The following is a 22549-nucleotide window of genomic DNA, read 5'->3' on the forward strand; positions in this document are numbered from 1 at the left end:
ATTATTATTTTTCTACAAAATATTCCGCAAATATTTCACAAATATTAATCAGAAATCTTACCCTACTGCACACTAATACTTAAGGGTAAAAATTACCGTCATCGATGATAAAAATTATTGTTATCATATGAATGTTTAATGAGCTGATATCATATTCACCTCTCTACAATCAATCACATTTCATTAAAAGCACTTCACACTGAATCTAGACAGGCGAAATGCTTTTCCTCCATCTGGAGGACATCTCCTTTAAACTGCTGCAGCTGCCAAAGATGAATATCTCAGCCAATGCGTGCTATTAATCTGGGCAATGCAGTCTACCCTTAAAGGGTGGTGTCTAAATGTCTGGATTCAGATACAACCAGAAAGAAAGTGGATAAAAAATGGGATCTAAAACCATGGGCTCAATTTTCAAATGGAAGTCCGGGTGCGTTGGGGGCGAGGGGGCAACAAAAATTGGGAAAATCCGGAGCGGTAAAGGAAGCCAGCTCCAATCCGCCGACTTCCGCATTTCACACAGACGTATCATTTAAAGCAGTCATTAAGATAAAGTTGTTAAGGTACTTTAATTTTATGGTGATTGAGGCAGGGAAAGGATTTTCATTCTGCCTCAGCATGTTTCCTGTGCTGTGGGAAACACTCCATGTTGAAGGAGACGTGTTTCAGCCAGCAGCCATTTGGACATTTAAATGCCTGTTTGACAGGTGGGGATAAAAGGTGAGTTAGTGCAGCAGGGCACTCAGTTCTCTCAGACAAACTTTTGGCTGCGAGATCTTTGTGTTTAGACTGAAAATTTTTGATTTTCACTCAGAATTCTTCTGTTCACACATATTGACCAACTTTCAGGACCCCTCAAACTGACATCATCAGGATGGGGAGGGGTGGGGGGCGCGATGGCTGCATTCACCTCTACATCCGAGGAGGAGGAACATCACCATCCTTGCCAGGCACGGCTTGCACTTCAGCCACTTGCAGCTCCACAACACAGAGGTGCACCACTGGGACCTGCACAAGAGCACAGAGGGGAACGACAGAGGGACCGACGTCGCAGGAGGTACCACCCTCGTGAGAGGGTCTACAGACCGAGGCTCAGCTTCCTGGACCTCTCTGAGGAGCAGTGCGTATGGAGGCTGAGAGTGAGTCACCAGGTGGTCGCAGACACCTGCAGCCTCCTTCATGCCGAGCTGCTCCCGGCTGGGCCTGGCAGCATCTCATTACCCGTCGCTGTTAAAGTCACCACCGCCCTCAACTTCTTCACCTGCAGATCGTTCCAGGGTACACACTGCAGCCACAGTGCGCCGGTGGTGAAGGGAGTGAATGTTTAGGGTGGTGGATGAGTTGCCAATGAAGTGGAGAGTATTCCATCACACTCCTGACTTGTGCCCTGTAGGTGGTGGAAAGGCTTTGGGGAATCAGGAGGTGAGTCACTCGCCGCAGAATACCTAGCCTCTGGTCTGCTTTTGTAGCCACAGTATTTATATGGCTGGTCCAGTTAAGTTTCTGGTCAATGGTGACCCCCAGGATGTTGATGGTGGGGGATTCAGCGATGGTGATGCCATTGAATGTCATGGGGAGGTGGTTAGACTCTCTCTTGTTGGAGATGGTCATTGCCTGGCACTTGTCTGGCACGAATGTTACTTGCCACTTATGAGCCCAAGCCTGGATGTTGTCCAGGTCTTGCTGCATGCGGGCACGGACTGCTTCATTATCTGAGGGGTTGCGAATGGAACTGAAAACTGTGCAATCATGAGCGCCATTTCCGACCTTATGATGGAGAGAAGGTCATTGATGAAGCAGCTGAAGATGGTTGGGCCTAGGACATTGCCCTGAGGAACTCCTGCAGCAATGTCCTGGGGCTGAGATGATTGACCTCCAACAAGCACTACCATCTTCCTTTGTGCTAGGTATGACTCCAGCCACTGGAGAGTTTTCCCCCTGATTCCCATTGACTTCAATTTTACTCGGGCTCCTTGGTGCCACACTCCGTCAAATGCTGCCTTGATGTCAAGGGCAGTCACTCTCACCTCACCTGTGGAATTCAGCTCTTTTGTCCATGTTTGGACCAAGGCTGTAATGAGGTCTGGAGCCGACTGGTCCTGGCGGAACCCAAACTGAGCATCAGTGAGCAGGTTATTGGTGAGTAAGTGCTGCTTGATAGCACTGTCGACAACACCTTCCATCACTTTGCTGATGATTGAGAGTAGACTGATGGGGCGGTAATTGGCTGGATTGGATTTGTCCTGCTTTTTGTGGACAGGACATACCTGGGCAATTTTCCACATAGTCGGGTAGGTGCCAGTGTTGTAGCTGTACTCGTTCAGCTTGGCTAGAGGCGCTGCTAGTTCTGGAGCACAAGTCTTCAGCACTACAGCCGGGATGTTGTCAGGGCCCATAGCCTTTGTTGTATCCAGTGCACTCAGCCGTTTCTTAATATCACATGGAGTGAATCAAATTGGCTGAAGACTGGCTTCTGTGATGGTGGGGATAGCGGGAGGAGGCCAAGATGGATCATCCACTCGGCACTTCTGGCTGAAGGTGGTTGCAAACGCTTCAGCCTTGTCTTTTGCACTCACGTGCTGGACTCCGCCATCCTTGAGGATGGGGATGTTTACAGAGCCTCCTCCTCCCATTAGTTGTTTAATTGTCCATCACCATTCATGACTGGATGTGGCAGGACTGCAGAGCTTTGATCTGATCCATTGGTTGTGGAATCGCTTAGCTCTGTCCATAGCATGTTGCTTCCGCTGTTTAGCATGCATGTACTCCTGAGTTGTAGCTTCACCAGGTTGGCACCTCATTTTTAGGTACGCCTGGTGCTGCTCCTGGCATGTTCTTCTACACTCCTCATTGAACGAGGGTCGATCCCCTGGCTTGTTGGTAATGGTAGAGTGAGGGATATGCCAGGCCATGAGGTTACAGATTGTGCTGGAATACAATTCTGCTGCTGCATATGTTAATGAGGGCCTTCATGCCTGTTTCAGGAATTCTCCCGGAAATTCGTTAGCACTGAGTGGAGTATGCATTAGGTTCTTCAGCAGCCTAACCAGCAGTCCTTAAAGTGACCGAAAAGCTAATTATTTTCTTTTATACTTGCTGGTCCATGTTAGCCTCCTTCCCATTCTCCTCCTCCCCCCAACATCCTCAGGACTTACATGGCAGGAAGCCCAAATTGGTCCTCTTCAAAACGGCATGTTGCCTCCGGATGCCATAAATATGCTGATTCGGTCGAATGCAAGAGAAGCTTAGAGAAGGTGTCCTGGTCTATATTCTTCCCTCACCCAAAAACAGATTTCCTGGTTGTTTATTCATTTTTTGTTTGTGGGAACTTGCTGTGCACAAATAGGCTGCTGTACTTTCCCACACAAGAACAATAAGTACCACACCAAAAATAATTTGTTGGCCCAGAAATTCAGTCGAGTTTCGGGCCTTTGGCTTCTGATGCGCGCTCCTCGCATGCCGATTATTCGGCATCTGAGAACAGGCTGAAATACATTTCTTGCAAATTTTCTTCTAAATGGACCTTGTTCTGCAAAAATTATTTTGTGTGTTTATAGGTGGTGAATAATGAACCTTGTAAAGTAAAATTAGGGTAATGTGTGGTGATGGAAGCACATAACGGAGCCACAAAACAGTCTTAGACCCATTTTTTGGCTGGTTACACCAATGGAGACCCATTCCAGTGACTTGCTGCCCTGATGGCACTCAGCATTTTCCATATAGGAATGCGATCATATCTCTCCATCAAACTTAAAAAACAAGAAGGGATTAAGTCTTTATTTCTAAATTGTACAATGGAATGCTTTGACAATTAATTATTATTTGCTTTGGCAAAATGTAATCGTATCAAGAATTACTCTCTGTGAGGAGCTATTTCAGACTATTTTCAATGCAATAGAACATCTGAAACTTTTCATTAAGAAGAGCTTATTTCTAACTTTGTGCATCATTCCAGAATATCATTTTATTTACAGCATTTTGTGAATAATAAAATGAGGGCAAAGTTCTGGGAACAGATCTTGTACCCATCCCCTGCCTATGATATCAGGCACACAATATTCCTGCACAACTTTGGGCAGACATATTATAATCATAGGCAAATAAGGGAAATATGAAATGGAACATATTTCCTGTCATTTGTACCCAAGCAACACTGGGCACAAGAGACACCTGTGCACGCCTGGAATCCAGTGTTGCTGAGGGCCTCAAGAGGATTTTAGATTTTAAAAGACCGGTTTTGGCAATGCAATCAATCTCAGTGCAATCAATTGCATTATGGTAACCAGCAGAATAGGAAACTGGAAAGTCTTAACATTTTTATTACCTCTTCTCCTACCAGGCCTAAGGCCCACATACACTGCCGTTACCTTGGGAACTAGGCCAAGGTCCAGGACACAACCTAAGGTCAAGCAAAATTTCTGCATGATGACTCCAGAGGAATTTCGACCCCCATTTCATCATAGACAGAATGGTTAATGCATACATCCTGATGAAGCAATCTCATTGAAAGATCTGATTTGAATTTGATTCAACAATATTTGTGTTGTACAACTGAACGTAGGAAATTATTGAATACTTACCAAATCAAATATAATCATTACCTTCGCTAACAAGTCAATTTTTCTCATCTGCTGTGGATTTAAATAAAATGAAACAAAACAATATCAGAGAAAGAGGTAGAAATTAGTCTGCGTCCAAACCAAGAGCCATCGGAGCAATCCTGGTCCTCCTCACTCCACAGGAAGGGTTCTTAAATTTTTAAAAAATCTTATCCTCAGTTGGCAACTGGGAGGGCCGCTGAAGAATCCTGAGCAGGGCAGGCCCGACACCTGTTTCGCTCATTAATAATCAATTTTGTAAAGGGGTCCTACAACAGGCATTAGGCTCCACATCTATTCAGGATGCTTAGCACCTGTTTCTAACTATTGGGCCTCATGAATTTAGCAGAGGGACCAACGCCTGCGCAGATTGGGCACAGACCATCCCACTGCTAAACTGGTATGCTTTGCACCCATTATACGCCCAAAAAACAGGCACAATGCATACCAATTTCTACCTCAAAGTCTTCAAATACACGCTACGTTGAGTTACATCGAAACTCGAGCACAGAAACAGGCCATTTGGCCCAACTGATCAATGCTGGTGTTTATGCTCCACACGAGCCTCCTCCCTCTCTATTTCATCTAACCCTGTCAGCATATCCTTCTATTCCTTTCTCCCTCATGTGCTTATTTCACTTCCCTTAAATGCATCTATGCTATTTGCCCCAACTACTCCTTGTGGTAGCGGGATCCACATTGTTACCACACTTCAAGTAAAGAAGTTTCTCCTGAATTCCCTATTGGATTTATTAGCGACTATTTTTTATTTATGTCCTCTAGTTTTGGACTCCCTCACAAGTGGAAACATTTTCCCTGTCTATGCTTTCAAAACCTTTCGTTATCTTAAAGACCTCTATCAGGTCATCCCTCACCCCATGCTATATGGTTCAGATCAATGTCAGGAACATTAAAATCAAAATTTTCCCTCAAATATGTGCTTACATAAGAATGGTGGATAAATTTCTTAAAAGATTCTATTGTGCAATTTATTTTCCTTTGTGCCTTACATTTTGTTTTACTATGTATAGGAACATGTTCCCTCTGAGCTATATTTAATAATACAAGATTCATAAGGACAGATGCAGCTGGCACTCAGGCTTAGATTAATCTGGTTATCTACTCAGACAAAGCCACTGGGATACATTTAGTAAAATTCTTCTGTATGAAAAGGCTGCATTATGGGGACTGGATAGTGTAGTGGACTATACACTGACCTATTACTAGGACCTAAGTTCCAATCCAACTCAGACTGGTGGCATGAAAGTCTCTACTGTCTGCTGGCTGTAGAATTTCTATGTCAAGTGAGTTTGGGCAGTCTCAATCCAGTTCCTAGTGGCAAAACTGCCTTTAATTATGCACTAAATTGTCAATCTCACTCAAAGAAGCCATAGGATGACAGGTGTGGTAAACTGAAAACTGTCACATTGGTGTGGCAGGAGATGCTTTTCTGAGGTGGTTTTGAGGCACATTGCTGGGGATCTTTACTCTCCATCTAATCGTGTTATATCTGAGCTGGGAGTGATCGATACTAACACTGGGTGGCCAAATGGAAATTCTTGCATTTTTCAGCCTTAAATTCACTCATCCTGCTGAGGATAAATTTATATTAAAAAATGAAAACTTTAAAGACAGATCATTGAAATTCTACCCTTGACCATAATATGAATTTTCCCACTTTATCCATTTGAATTTAGAATCCGTCCAGGCTTTGGTTACAGTGTGCTCCATCTGAGAGAAAGAAAAAAAGCCATTCCAGAAAGCGGGAACTTGGAATTTGAGCACTACTGCTGCATGAAATTGCCTTCCTGCCTTCTCGGTATTGGTTTAACCAGGACAGCAGCATTATCAGAGCCATAAATCCTGCTCAGAAAGCGTACTTGATTTTACTTGTTCTCGGCATGAAGGCAACACTGGGAAGGCAGCATTTATTGCCCAAGCCTAGTTGACGAGAGCGAGGACTTTGTTTCTGCATACAAAAACAATCCTATATGAATATTAATTTATTAAACAATAATTTTGGAATGTGTGAAGCACCCAGCAAGGTCCGACAGTAACTGTGGAGGGGTCCTCTATCTGCAGTCGTGCATGACTTTAACACTACTGCAGTCCATTAGCAGAACCGCTGTTGACAGTTTCAGTATTTCTGTTGAATACTAAAACAGCTGGTATAGAATCTTTGGGCTTTAATCTACATCAGATTTTGTTGTCCATGTTTCAATGTGATGAGAAATTGGATGGAGAAAGATGTTATGCAGAGCATCACTGGCCTCATAGTTACTCAGAGGTCCGCTTCAATGCACATCTGTGGACATACTGAGGCTGCCAGTATATCAGGGTGATGCCGGGGAGGGGGGGGTTGGGTGGGGGGAAGTCAGCGCAACCAGCTCAAAATATTTTGAAATATTGGCCCCCTTAATTTGCCCGATGCTGCCAACAGTCGTCTGTGTTGTCCAAAGCCTGGCCACCTCAGGGGCCCCATTTGTGCCCCTCCATGGAGCTGGACATCAGTATCTTTCCAATATCCATATTGATGGTCATTCAGGAAATGGGAACGATGGGAATTCTGATAGGAGAGATTACCATGTCAGTTCGGCCTCCTTCTGATGTCATGGGCCTTTTATAGGGTGTACAAAACTTCCACCCACCATAGGCCACAGTGGGAATTTCTCTTGATACATATTGGGGTGGGGAGCTGGCGTTTCTAGATCTCATGTGATTTTCTGCCCTTTCAGCTGATCTCCCAGGTCCTAAGGAAATTCAAGGCCATTTTCTTTATAGTCAGTTTCTCGGTGATAATGGATGCGGTGATTCAGCTGCTTGTCTGGTAACATAAATATCTCCTCCATTCCCTGATCCAAAAAGCAAATAAAGATCCAACTAAAAAGCTAACATTCCGCAGTTCATTTTAAACACCTGCTGTGAATGGCAAAAAGTAATGTTGGACAATATTTCCACCTACAGACCAAAAGCCCTTCATTTGTCTGTCACCCAGAAAATCAGCTCTATTTTCTCTCCATTATACTAAGCTGCACTGAAGTCTACTATTTTACATGCACCAGTTACAACACTGTTTATTAAGATGAAGTTAGCTTTTCCCTGTGAGATTTTTCTGCATTGAGCAAAAGGTTTTACAGCTAAATTGGTAACACACACGATCGTTGGTGCACTCCAGGTGTTGCCCAGAATCATAGAAAGTTACAGCACAGAAGGAGGCCATACCGACCGAAAAAGAGCTATCAAGCTAAATCCCACTTTCTAGCATTTGGTCCGTAGCCCTGTAGGTTATGGCACTTCAAGTGCACATCCAACTACTTTTTGAATGAGTTGAGGGTTTCTGCCTCTACCACCCTTTCTGGCAATGAGTTCCAGACCCCAACCACCCTCTGGGTTAAAAAATTTCTTCTCAGCTCCCATCTAATCCTTCTACCAATTACTTTAAATCTATGCCCCCTGGTCACTGACCCTTCTGCTAAGGGAGATAGGTCCTCCCCATCCACTCTATCTAGTCCCGCAGTAATTTTATATACCTCAATTAAATCTCCCCTCAGCCTCCTTTGTTCCAAAGAAAACAACCCCAGCCTATCCAATCTTTTCTCATAGCTAAAATTCTCCAGCCCTGGCAACATCCTCATATATTCGTGTTTGTTTAAGAACCTGAAAGACCCATGTTTTTTTAACTAACTTAATATTGGCCTGATGTGGTTTTCAACTATAAACATCTAGGGCCTATAAATTGGAGCGCAATCCCAGTGGAGCGCACGCTGCACGCACCTAATGAGGCCGGCGGCAGGACCACAGTGTTGGGCCCCCTATTTGCATAATGCCTGTTTCAGGTGTATGCCCTGGATGCCTACGGAGGAGCTGTTACCAATAAAGCGGGCAGTACATTTCTGGCTTGGAATGAACATGCACTTGCCACTCGCCATGTTGGACCATTAGGCACCTGTTTCTAGACTTTTGGCCAAAAAAATACACAAGTAAAAATGCCTCTTCAAGAACTACCTGAGATGTGTTTTGTGGCTATTACATGAAGAAACATGAATGCTGTCCACTTCTTTTAATGGAGGATTGTCACCGTAGCCAGTGAGGGAGAAGAGGCATGGTGCTTTTGTTGCAATGACTTTAATTCACAAATAACACTAACATTTTCACAATACAGTAACCTGTTTACATATGAATGACATTGCTGTCTTGCAAGTAAAACAAACAAAATAAATTTGCCAAATACTTATGTCAATTTAGCTCAGTAGGTTTCAATGTTGCTTCTGGAATCAGAAGGTTATAGGTTTGAGCACCATCAAGGTCATAATCTGACCTCACACTCTTATGCCATACAGAAGGAACACTGCATTTCTGGAGACGGTACCCTTTCGATATAACATTAAGCTGAAACTTTGCCTACCTGTTCCACTGGTTCAGTGGATGTTAAAAATTCCAGGGTACTATTGATCCTGCCACAGCTCACAAGGTCAGGGAATGTACTGCTAGTTAAATGTTCTTGGTGAGATATAGGCGCATCTGTGACACCCACCTTGCCAAACAGACCAAAAAACATAGCCAAGGAATCCCAGGAATGCAAGGCCCACCCCCTCCAAAGAAAAATGCAGGTGCCACCCTGCCCCCCGTGGCCGCCTAACAAAAGGTCTCACCTTACAAATTAAGAACTAGAAGTCTCGGCCTAGTTCTCTAGGTAGGCCCAAACTGTGGGCCTCACCTTCACCCCTTGGTCAGCTGGTATTCCTGCTCTCACCAGGCATGCCTGTGGCAGCCATATGCTAAGTCCCAAAGAAGGCCAGGACTGTGGCAACACTGACATTCAGAGTCCCTACCCCTGGCCCCACACCTCCTTTTGTCAATGACATTGTAAGGAGCAGACAAAGGCTCCAACCCCAGAGGGTCACCCCGGAAACTTCATCACTAGATCAGGACTCGGCGTAACCAGGACCAGGCCTAGTTTCTGGCAATTCTGGCATACTCCCTCCAAAGTTATGGCAGAAACACGCTTGAATAGCCACAGATTTTCAGGGTCCAGATTAATTGATTATATTTCCCATGGGTCCTTGTGAAAATTTGTTTTGTGCAAAATGGCTGCTGCATTTGTCTACATAACAACAGTCACAGCATCTCAGTAAACAGAAGAATGAGCCCTCTCACACTGTACTGCATCCTACCAGCAGCCAATGAAACTGGTGTCTCCAAACCAATGGAAGGCTATGCTTGTGGGTGGAGTCATTGCAATCAGTTGTCACAAGGCCAGTTAATTATGCTTGTGTCTCTAGTTGATTATTAGTTATTGCTGGCTTTACTCCCTGCTGACTGGTATTTAAGAGCTATACTTTAGCCACTGAGGTGGCACAAGTGACTCACCTTGCTGGTTGTCCACCATTGGACTGTATTGATGCAACTTTTGTTATTCCTTTTTTCTTCACAATGATAGTGCCTGGCCAGCATTTCTCCCTCAACCAACACCATCAAAAACAGGGTAACTTGTCATTTAGCTTAGTGCTGTTTGTACGGCCTTGCTATGTGTCAAATAGTTCCTGTGTTTGCCTAATTGACAACAATTACGAGATCACAAAATAGTTACAATGAGGAAGGTCATTCGGCCCATTAAATTCATCATCCAGAGAGATCCTGAAGTTTCCCCTTTGCAACATCCAATTGTTTCTTCAATGTTTCCAGGGTTTTTGCCTCCACTACCATCTGGAAGTCTATTTCATATATTGATCACTCTTTTATTTGAAGTAAACCTTCCCAATATTAGCCCTAAATTTACTATTTACTAGCTTGAAATGGTGTCCCCTTGTCCTGATTTAAAGTAATATTCTGGATTATTCTATCCCATTCTCTTAGCTTTCTCATAAGCCTCTATAAGATCACCTCTCAGGCACTACCTTTCAAGGCTGTAAAGTCCAAGTTTCTCTAATCGTTCCTCATAACTCAGACCTTTGACACAATGGAATCAGCCTCGTGGCTCTTCTCTGCACTGCTTTCAAACCATTTGAGATTCCATTTTTTCTGTCTGAAATCACTTTAAAAAAAGTCATCTGACCAGAACTGGACACAGTATTCAAGATGCAGCCTAAGGGAGTACTGTACAGTTCGATCTCGACTCCCTCTGATTTATATTCTACTTTTTTTGGCTATGTATTTCAAAATTCTATTGGCTTTGTTGATTACTACTCTGCATTGGTTGGGCATGTTTAATGTTGAGTCTACTAAGACATCTACATCTCTTTCACCTTCATTCTTAGCTATTTTGGTACCATTCATGGAATATGTAAGCCATTTATGTTTCCTTCCTATAGACAGTACTTTTCACTTGTCTGCATTAAATTACATTTGTCATTGTTCTGTCCACTTGCATATTTTGATCAACTCACTGTAATCTCTGAGTCACTGCAATTTAAAATAATTCACTGTATGTTAAATGCTTTAAGACACTTCTGAGAAATGTTCTATATAAATACAAGTCTCATTGACAGCCTGATGCTCCTTTAATTATGCGACTGGTTTTCCATGAGTTTTTACATTTATGCAAGGCTAACAAGAAGTCCATACAAAGTAGGCTGCTGTAAGAAAATAATAGATAGTTTACTTTATTAAAAAATTAATCTCACTTCTGCGCACAGTTACTATCTGCACAACTTGACTTCTCATTGTTATGTTTTTGTCAGACTTTTGTGTCAACTTTTTCCCCATTATAAATTCCTACGTCCACATTTATAATGGATTTTGGCTATGTAAACTCTTCACTATGATGACACATATCTGACCACTGGGTTCTGAAAAATCACAGAAAATGCTTTCTGAAAATGTTTCCAGTACCATTATTTTCCTCAGGAGAAGCTGCGGGGTACTGATCATAGACTCATATAATCTTCCAGCGTAGAAGGAGGCCATTCGGCCCATCGTGCCTGTCCCAGCTCTTTGAAAGAGCTATCCAATTTAGTCCCATAACCCTGCAAATTAGTCCTCTTCAAGTACATGTCCAATTGTCTTTTGAAAGTTGCTATGGAATCTGCTTCCACCACCCTTTCAGGTAGTGCATTCCAGATCTTAACAACCCTATGTGTGAAAAAAATTCTCCTCATTTCCCCTCTAGTTCTTTTGCCAGTTATTTTAAATCTATGACCTCTGGTTACCGACCCACTTGCTAGAGGAAACAGTTTCTTCCTACTTGCTTTATCAAAATCCCTCTATTAGGTCTCCACTCAGCCTTCTCTGCACTAAGGAGAATAATCTCAGCTGCTCCAATCTCTCCACATAACTGAAGTCCTTCATCTCTGGTATCATCCTGATAATCGTCCTCTGTGCCCTCTCAAAGGCCTTGACATCCTTCCCGAAGTGTGGTGCCCAGAATTGTACACAATATTCCAGGTGAGGCCTAACCAATGATTTGTAAAGGTTTAGCATGACTGCCTTGTTTTTGTATTCAATGCCTCATTCACAAAGCCAAGTATCCCATACGCTTTCTTAACCGCCTTATCAACTTGCCCTGCCACTTTCAAAGATTTGTGAATATGCACCCCAGGTCCCTCTGCTCTTACACCCCCTCAAAATAGTACCATTTACATGTTCTGCCTCTCCATGTTGTTCCTCCCAAAGTGCATATTTTCACACATTTCTGCATTAAATTGCATCTGACTTACTACATCAGAGGAGATTAGCATTGCAGATTATGGCTCTTTGGAGGTTTGGGCTACATCATTTATACTGAGCTGACTCTAAAAGGTACTGAATAATAAGATACTGAATAATAATAACTTATAACTTAGCAGGTCAGCATTTACAAAGGTCAAAAAGGAACTGTGATTTTGTAAACTCATGTCCCATTTACTATATTTCACAGCTGTCAACAGCAGTACAGGTCTGGTGACAACAGCACAAAGTAATCAAAGTGGTATTGCTGTCTCTAGAGACACCACGATCCACCTAACGAAATCTCCCCTGGAATATGAGGCCTAGGAGATTTTCCCAACACTGACTCATGCCTGAATTCCCTCACCACCAGCAGTCGGGAATCAAAATTCATGAGGGGGTGGGGGGCGTTAGGCCATCACTGGAGACCCTCGGAAACTTTTGCTGGTAGGTTTGAGTCCTTGTGGCCTTTAGTTGAGCCTGCAGTTAAAATGTCGCGCGCGCACAATTACATCATCGGGACATGACTGCCATTTAAATTAGACACACCGTTCTTCCAGGGCCGGTGGCATTCCTATGCCTAAATTCAGGCTAGTTAAAATGCTGGGGGCCGGGAACATGTCGAGAAATCCAGCACTGGGCTCGGGAGTTAAAATTCCCCCAATAGTTTTGAATGACAGTTGGAAACAGCAGTCAATATTATATAAATCATTTATTTTAAATCAAGAAAACATTTTTTACCCATTTTTGAACAGATTATAACATGCACTCTGTAACATCTGAAAATAATGTTCTGTTGTTTATTAATCACTCACTGAGGACTTTTGTCCAACGGCATCAAATGGAAAACAGTTCAATTACATTTAGCTATTCTTTAGCCAAATATAAGTTTTCACCAAATCACGTTTAGTATTTCAACTTAAGTGCAAAGTGGTACATTATAAAGCATTAAAATAAAGACGAAAATCCTTTTATAAAGAATAAACTATGGATAAATAAAATGGTACTTACAAGCTGGTGTAGAACAATCCCTTGTGTTATAATAGAGACGTTGAAATTGCTTACTGCATTCAGGTGAGAACGAGATTGGTCCTGCTTAATAATTAAGAAGAAGTTTATAAGAATATTTCTGTCACAGGTCAATGCATTATTATTTTAATGCATCAAGATTATTTTAACACAGTACATGTTGAATACGTGGTTCCTACCTGCAAAATGCTTTATAAACTTTTCTTTCATTCTGGGGTCTCTATGGACAACCTCTGTGGGGAAAATAAAGATTTTTTAGATGTTCTCAATGGTAACATTGCCCATCCTTATCCTTTTTATCTGAATTGCAAATTTAAAATGTGTTTCAGGCTACATACAAATGTAAGGCATACGTTTTCATTAACTCAAATTTCAAATATACAAATTTGAAAACTTTCAATTGTTTTTCACACTGCCTGTTAGGACACTTTTTCATTGAGGCTGCTGTCCCAGGATTGTGACACTTTCCTATTTATTTTCAAGAAGTGTCACCACTCAAATTGAGGACCTTTGGAGGTTGCGTTACAAAGAGAAAACCTTCAACGGTAAAAATCTGAAATGAAAACAAAAAATGCTAGAACTACACAGCAAGCCCATCAGTTCTGACAGAGGGGCTGCACCAAAAATATTAGTCTTTTCTTTTCAGATGGTGTTGGTCCACCTGTGTATTTCCAGCATTTTCTGTGTTTTACCAATATTTTCGGTTTTTAGTCCCACCTTTGAAGTGAACCCATCACATGTCTGTGATTTTTTTTGCAGCAATGAACAAGGGAGGGGGTACACTCAATCTCACTATGTAGTTGATTAAGGATTTTATTTTGGTCACTCCATCTATCCCTTTGGCCTAAGTAAATCCTTAAGGTACATTCTCCATCTAAATGTTGAAAAATAAGACAAGTGTTTCAGATGAGCTGCAGAATGAATGGAGACTATGATCAGCAAGTGTCTTATGTGGCCACTTCTGTCTGTGAACTCACAAGTGGATTGATAAGAACTCGGCAAATAGATATGGCTTTTTATTAGTTAAGTCGAGATCAGCAATACTCTATTGATCTTTGTATACAAACAAAAATACATGTCAGGCTAAAAGAAACCATGATTTTTAACCAGGTGATGCTTGACATTGTGGGATTTAAACCCTGTCTTTTCTTGCCACTGTACTGTGTTCCACGTTATTGAGGAGTGGGAGGTGCAACTAATGCATAAAAAGTAAGAAATACATTGGATACTTAAGTAAGCAGAAGTTCCTCAAAAGCAGGTTGCAAAGTTATTCAAAAATCAGCAGTTCATTCTTAGTAGTGGAATATTTGTAGCATCCTGTCACAAATGCTAACAGGAAACACACTCAATAAATGCAACAGTGCAACACTTTCTTACATCTGTCATTACTATAATTTCAGTGTGCCTGAAGTGACAGCCTAAGAACTGACGCAGAGCCAGTTGTGTGCATCTGCATGATTGTCTCATGATCCAAAGTAACATCATGACAGATGCATGCGCCATCCCTATGCATTTAGCAGGCCAGTACTTGAGGCATCTAATCTGACGGTGCATAGCAAAGCTCTAAAAATCTGGATTTGTGATATCACCAGAACTCTGCAGATTGGTCCATTTATATTGGTGAGTACCACTGAAGGCAGCATCTGCCATTGACAGTACTCCATTAAAGTACTTTTAATTGATATCGACTGCAGTAGTCTTTCGTGACTAAATTCAGAAAACAATGGAACAGAGATTATTTCCTGCTGAAGTTACAAAACATGGGCTACACACTTTTGAAAAGATTTCACACCATTTGTACTTGATTTTGTTTTTTCGCCTCTTTGTTTCTACAGGTCATGTAGGGGGCAGGGAGCTGGCTTACTCATTCTGAAAAAAGACATGGTAGAGGGCACTATTGATGCAAATTATTATTGTGAACTATAACTTTCAAGCTGGTCATCTTTATGGTCATCACTTTGAGTACAGAATATAATTTGAAAGGTTGGTTAAAGAAAGTAATCTTACTTCTAAAAAAGATCATGTTTAAACATAGAAACATAGAAACTAGGAGCCATTCGGCCCTTGAAGCCTACTGTGCCATTCAATATGATCATGGCTGATCCTCTATCACAAAAACATATTCCCGTTCTCTCCCCATGCCCCTTGATGCCATTTGTGTCTAGAAATCTATCTCGCTCCTTCTTAAATATATTCAGTGATTTGGCCTCCACAGCCTTCCACAGCCTTCCACAGGTTCACCATCCTCTGAGTGAAGAAATTTCTCCTCATCTCAGTCCTAAATGTCCTACCCCTGAGACTGTGACCCCTCGTTCTGGACCCCCCAGCCAGGGGAAACATCCTCCCTGCATCCAGTCTGTCTAGCCCTGTCAGAATTTTATATGTTTCAATAAGATCCCCTCTCATTCTCCTAAACTCGAGTGAATACAGGCCGAGTCGACCGAATCTCTCCTCAAACGACAGTACTGCCATCCCAGGAATCAGTCTGGTGAACCTTCGCTGCACTCCCTCTATGGCAAGTATATCCTTTCTTAGGTAAGGAGACCAAAACTGCATGCAATATTCCAGGTGTGGTCTCACCAAGGCCCTGTATAACTGCAGTAAGACATCCTTGCTCCTGTACTCAAATCATCTTGCAATGAAGGCCAACATACCATTTGCCTTCCTAACTGCTTGCTGCACCTGCATGTTTGTTTTCAGTGACTGGTGTACAAGGGCACCCAGATCCCTTTGTAGATCAACATTCCCCAATCCAGCACCATTTAAATAATACTCTGCCTTTTTGTTTTTCCTTCTGAAGTGGATAACTTCACATTTATCCACATTATACTGCATCTGCCATGTATTTGCCCACTCACTCAACTTGTCTAAATCGCCTTGAAGACTCTTTGCATCCTCCTCACAACTCATGATCCCACCTAGTTTTGTGTCGTCAGCAAACTTAGAAATATTACATTTGGTTCCCTCATCCAAATCATTGATATATATTGTGAATAGCTGGGGCCCAGGCACTGATCCCTGTGGTACCCCACTAGTCACTGCCTGCCAGCCTGAAAAAGACCCATATATTCCTACTCTCTGTTTCCTGTCTGTTAACCAATTTTCAATCCATGCCAGTATATTACCACCAATCCCATGTGCTTTAATTTTGCACACTAACGTCTTATGTGGGACTTTATCAAAGGCCTTCTGAAAATCCAAATAATTTGAACATCTCTTGCAGCACAGTCACAGACCAAGGCTTGGTTAGGTCAGGTTCAAAAACTAGATGAAGACACAGACACAGGTTGTCTATTTTATCATACCCAATGAAATCATAAAATATGCTTTCCGTGGGTGCAAGTGGAGAGGAATTGACTGAATTTCCCTCCTCTTCTGACTTCAGAACAAAAGAAGGCACAATGCCCGCTGTCCCTGCCATCAGAATCTCTCATCGTGAGGAAAAAGGAGGTAGAAAACTGGGTCCCACAACTAATTCCGCTCTCCATCACTACCAGGCACAGGCCCAGGTTGCACCCTTCGAGATGCAAGGATTTCAGGCTAAAAGACTTTGAGATTACATTTATTTTATACATACCAGGCTGCTTTAAACTACATTGCCATTGGGTGGCTTTAACCCATTTATCTTAAATGGGCAAATGTGCCCAATAAAATAGCAGACCAAAGGATTGCATACAAATGTAATATCAAGGCCTTTTTGTTGTGTCTAAGCTATGACGGTAGATAAGCAATGCCGAACATTTAAATAAATAATTCATTATTCTCATTGAATATACATTCCCTTGAGGAATAAAACCTCCACAGGAAAAGTGATCCAACTTGGGTTAACTAGAGAAGTTGAGGATACTTTTAGATTAAAAAAAGAGGCTTGCAATGTTGCCAAAAAGAGTAGTAAGCGGAGGATTGGGAGGGTTTTAGAAATCAGCAAAGAATGACCAAGAAATTGATAAAGAGAGAGAAAATAGAATATGAGAATAAACTGGCAGGAAATATAAAAACAGATTGTAACAGATTCTACAAGCATGCAAAAAGGAAGCGAGCAGCGAAAGTAAATGTGGGTCCCTTAAAGGCAGAGGCAGGAGAAATTATAATAGGGAATAAGGAAATGGCAGAGATGTTAAACAAATATTTTGTATCTGGCTTCACAGTAGAAGGCACAAAAAAAATACCGGAAATAGTGAGGAACCAAGTGTCTAATGAGAGGGAGGAACTTAAAGTAATAAAGATTAGTAAAGATAAAATACTGATAAATTAATGGAACTAAAAGCTGACAAATCTCCTGGACCTGATGGCACATGCTAAGGTTTTAAAAGAGGTGGCTGCAGAGATAATGGATGCATTGGTTTTGATCGTCCAGAATTCCCTAGATTCTAGATAGGTCCCCGTGGATTGGAAAGTAGCAAATGTAACCCCGCTATTCAAGAATGGAGGGAGAAAGAAAATAGGGAACTACAGGCCAGTTAGCCTGACATCAGTAGTAAGGAAAATGCTAGAATCTATTATTAAGGACATAGTAACAGGGCACTTAGAAAATCATAATCTGATTAGGCAGAGTCAACACGGTTTTATGAAAGGGAAATTGAGTTTGACAAACCTATTGGAGTTTTTTGAGGGTGTAACTAGTAGGGTAGATAAGGGGGAACCAGTATATTTGGATTTTCAAAAGGCACTCGAAAAGGTGCCACACAAGAGGTTGATACACAAGATTAGGACTCATGGGATTGGGGGTGATATATTAACATGAATTGAGGATTGGTTAATGGACAGAAAACAGAGAGTAAGAATAAACGGGTCATTTTCGAGTTGGCAGGTTGCAACTAGTGGGTTGCTGCAAGGATCAGTGCTTGGGCCTCAGCTGTTTACAATATATATCAATGACTTAGATGAGGGGACCGAGTGTAATGTATCCAAGTTTTCTGATGATACCAAGCTAGGTGGGAAAGTGAGCTGTGAGGAGGACACAAGGAGTCTGCAAAGGGATATAGACAGGTTAAGTGAGTGGGCAAGATGGTGGCAGATGGAGCATAATGTGGGGAAATGTGAAATCATTCACTTTGGTAGGAAGAGTAGAAAAGCAGAATATTTTTTAAAAGGTGAGAGATTAAGAAATGTTGGTAGTCAAAGGGATCTGTATGTCCTTGTACACGAATCACAGAAAGTTAACATGCAAATATCGCAAGCAATTAGGAAGGCAAATGGTATGTTGGCCTTTATTGCAAGAGTAAGGAGGTCTTGCTGCAATTATGTAGGGCTCTGGTAAGACCACACCTGGAATATTGTATACAGTTTTGGTCTCCTTACCTAAAGAAGGATATACTTGCCTTAGAGGTGGTGCAATGAAGGTTCACTGGATTGATTCCTGGGATGAGAGGATTGTTCTATGAGGAGAGACTGAGTAGAATGGGCCTATCTTCTCTGGAGTTTAGAAGAATGAGAGGTGATCTTATTGAAACATATAAAATTCTTAGAGGGCTTGACAGGGTAGATGCTGAGAGGCTGTTTTCCCTGGCTGGAGAGTCTAGAACTAAGGGTCATAGTCTTAAGATAAGAGGTTGGCCATTTAGGACCGAGATGAGGAAAAATGTCTTCACTGAGAGGGTTGTGAATCTTTGGAATTCTCTATCCCAGAGGGCTGTGGATGCTCAGTCATTGAGTATATTCAGCTCTGAGATCGATAGATTTTTGAACACTAAGGGAACCAAGGGATATGGGGATAGGGCGGGAAAGTGGAGTTAGCATAAGAGCATAAGAAATAGGAGCAGGAGTAGGCCATACGGCCCCTCCGCCATTCAATCAGATCATGGCTGATCTTGAACCTCAACTCCACTTTCCTGCCTGATCCCCATATTCCTTGAATCCCCCAGAGTCCAAAAATCTATCCATCTCAGCCTTTAATATATTCAATGAATCAGCATCCACAGCCTTCTGGGGTAGAGAATTCTAAAGATTCACAACCCTCTGCATGAAGAAATTCCTCCTCATCTCAGTCTTGCATGTCCGACCCCTGCGACTATGCCCCCTGGTTCTAGACTCTCTAGCCAGGGGAAACAATCTCTCAGCATCTACCCTGTCAAGCCCCCTAATAATCTTATATGTTTCAATGCGATCACCTCTTATTCTTCTAAACTCCAGAGAGAATACGCCCATTCTACTCAATCTCTCCTCAAAAGACAACCCTCTCATCCCAGAAATTAATCTAGTGAACCTTCATTGTACCGCTTCCAAGGCAAGTATATCCTTCTATGATAAGGAGACCAAAACTGTACGCAGTACTCCAGGTGAAGTCTCACTAAAGCCCTGTACAACTGTAGTAAGACTTCCTTACTCTTGCACTCCAACCCCATTGCAATGAAGGCCGACATGCCATTTGCTTTCCTAATTGCCTGCTGTACCTGCATACTAACTTTTTGTGTTTCTTGTATGATGACACCCAAGTATCTCTGAACACCAACATTTAATAGTTTCTCAACACTTAATAAATATTCTGCTTTTTTTTTCTTACCAAAGTGAATAACCTCACATTTCCCCACATTATACTCCATCTGCCACTTTCTTGCCCCCTCACTTAACCTTTCTATATCCCTTTGCAGACTCTTTGTGTCCTCCTCACAGCTTACTTTCCCACCTAGCTTTGTATCATCAGCAAACTTGGATACATTACACTCGGTCCCTTTATCTAAGTCATTAATATAGATTGTAAATAGCTGAGGTCCAAGAACCGATCCTCGTGGCACCCCATTAGATACAGCCTGTCGACCTGAGAATGACACGTTTATTCCAACTCTCTGTTTTCTGTCCTTTAATCAATCCTTTATCCGTGCTAATATACTATCCCCAACCCCATGAGCCCTTACCTTGTGTAATAACCTTTTATGTGGCACCTTATCAAATGCCTTTTGAAAATCCAAATATACTACATCCACTGGTTCGCCTTTATCTACCCTGCTACTTACTTCCTCAAAACACTCTAATAAATTTGTCAAACATGATTTCCCTTTCATAAAACCATGTTGACTCTGCCTAATCATATTATGATTTTCTAAGTGCCCTGTTACCACTTCCTTAATAATAGATTCCAGCATTTTCCTGACAACCAATGTCAGGCTAACTGGCCTGTAGTTCCCTATTTTCTCTCTCCCTCCCTTCTTGAATAGCAGGGTAACATTTGTTACCTTCCAGTCCACTGGGACCGTTCCAGAATCTACCCAGGAATTCTGCCCTAAACACCCTTAAAATGCCTCTGCAAGAGGTGCTGTGAATCCCTTTGAGATCCTTTGAAAGGTAGAAGTTCAGCCATGATCTTACTGAATGGCGGAGCAGGCTTGAGTGGCCATATGGCCTACTCCAGCTCCTATTTCTTATGTTCTTATGTTCTTAAGATTGCAGTTATATTGCACTATTAATGTGTGAGCATGAACTATAGTGCCAAGCATTCATCAAGATCCCTGTATATTCCAAATTGTGAATAGTACTTTGCCCACAAGGAGGGAGCTCTTCTCCCTGGCTGGTAAACTTTTAGGGCCCGAAATTCTGATTCAGGCCAAGGCAGAATCCCAGGGGATCCCAGGGTACAAGATGGGGTGGAAGGCGGTTCCACCAGTATTTCAGCAGTTTTTTCCAGGTTGCCATTTTCTAGTAAGATGTCTTTTGTTTACCAACCACCACCCTGCTCCCCACCCCCCCCCCCCCTCCCACCATGTCATGGAGACATATTGGAGGAGGATTCCTCAGCTCCCCAGGAATTTTGCCCGAAGCACCCTTAAAATGTCTCTGCAAGAGGTGCCGTGAATCCCTTTGAGACCCTTTGAAAGGGCCAAATCTTACCCTGGCTAAGGTAATCTATCCAAAAGGGGATCAATTATCTCATGTTTTGAAGTAAAATGACTCATTTTAGAGCTGAAGACTACCACAGTTACTTTTTTCTTTGGTTCAGAAGGGTTGGGGGACAGAGTGGCTGTGGGTCACACTGCCTCAAAAGGCCAGATCGGGGTAGGTATTAATGAAATGCCCTTGCAGGTGCTGTTGACCCACCCCAACTATGCATATGACCCTGCTCCTGTAATTTTGGATGGGCTCAGCAGCCAAGTACATAGGGAACATAGGAACATAGGAACAGGAGTAGACCATTCAGCCCCTCATGCCTGTTCCGCCATTTGATAAGATCATGGCTGATCTGTGATCTAGCTCCATATACCTGCCTTTAGCCCATATCCCTTAATACCTTGATTGCCAAAAAGCTATCTATCTCAGATTTAAATTCAGCAATTGAGCTAGTATCAATTGCCGTTTACGGAAGAGAGTTCCAAACTTCTACTTTGTGTGTAAAAATGTTTTCTAATCTCGCTCCTGAAAGGCCTGGCTCTAATTTTTAGACTGTGCCCCCTGGTCCTAGAATCCCCAACCAGCGGAAATAGTTTCTCTCTATACACCCTATTCCCCTTAATATCTTATAAACTTCGATCAGATCACCCCTTAACCTTCGAAACTCCAGAGAATAGACCATTCTTCCATCGGTGGATCAGTCCCTGTGGAATTTTTGGCCCTCAGGGTTTTGACAGCATGGACAGAAGTGTCCATGGTTGTCAAAAGATTAAAAGAATTCTACTGTACATTGATAAGGTGCCCAGAGGGGTCAAAACTTTTTAAACCAACTGGTCACACCAGACTTGAGTTACTTTTCACACCTCCTGTATTAGTCCTAGTGCTCGAAAACAGCCTTCCTGAAGGGTTTTCACACCACTTGCCTTCAGTATACTCTGACTTTCTAAGTGGAATCGAACTCCAGAGTTATGCTGCCACTTTTGCATTGATGTACAGTGGAAACTGCATTGTGTTGGCACAAAAGTGGCAATATAATTTCACCTTGAGTCATGGTTATTCCATAAATTGTTGTTTGGATTTAACTCCAAAAGCAAGACCAAGAGATGCAAAATGCTATTTTTCCTAACTATTATTTAAAATAATGTAGTTTTGATATGACTCGAGTAAATTAATATATTATTCCAGTGGTTGCTGTAAAGTTTGATGCTACAATTCCCTGCAAGCTCTGAGTTTCAATCACAGTCAATCCATTAGATAGAGATGCTTTCTCATAGCGAGAGAAAAAGTATCAGTCCCCAATTACCTCCCAAAATCTTTCTAACCATCAGTTACAAAATGAAAATAAATTAACAAGTTTGACAGGATTTAGTGCCAATTGCATTTTGGCTTCAATGGATTTTTAGTCTTTCTCAATACAAAGGGGAAGGAGAAATATTGCACTATAATTATGTGAAAGTTTA

General features: G+C 42.1%; 1 protein-coding gene across 2 annotated transcripts in view; it reads right to left on the minus strand.

Moving 5' to 3' along the window:
- Positions 1-22549, minus strand: part of alkal1 (ALK and LTK ligand 1) — a 37787-nt gene that overhangs the window by 12650 nt on the left and 2588 nt on the right. For both annotated transcript variants that reach the window (XM_067975559.1, XM_067975551.1), the window contains 2 exons: positions 13448-13501; positions 13251-13331 (listed from right to left, as the gene is read on the minus strand). In XM_067975559.1, coding sequence (XP_067831660.1) covers positions 13251-13331; positions 13448-13501 — 135 coding nt within the window. The remainder of the gene's footprint in view (positions 1-13250; positions 13332-13447; positions 13502-22549) is intronic.

The sequence above is a fragment of the Heptranchias perlo genome, chromosome 3 (assembly GCF_035084215.1).
Source record: "Heptranchias perlo isolate sHepPer1 chromosome 3, sHepPer1.hap1, whole genome shotgun sequence".
In the NCBI taxonomy this organism is placed as follows: domain Eukaryota; kingdom Metazoa; phylum Chordata; class Chondrichthyes; order Hexanchiformes; family Hexanchidae; genus Heptranchias; species Heptranchias perlo.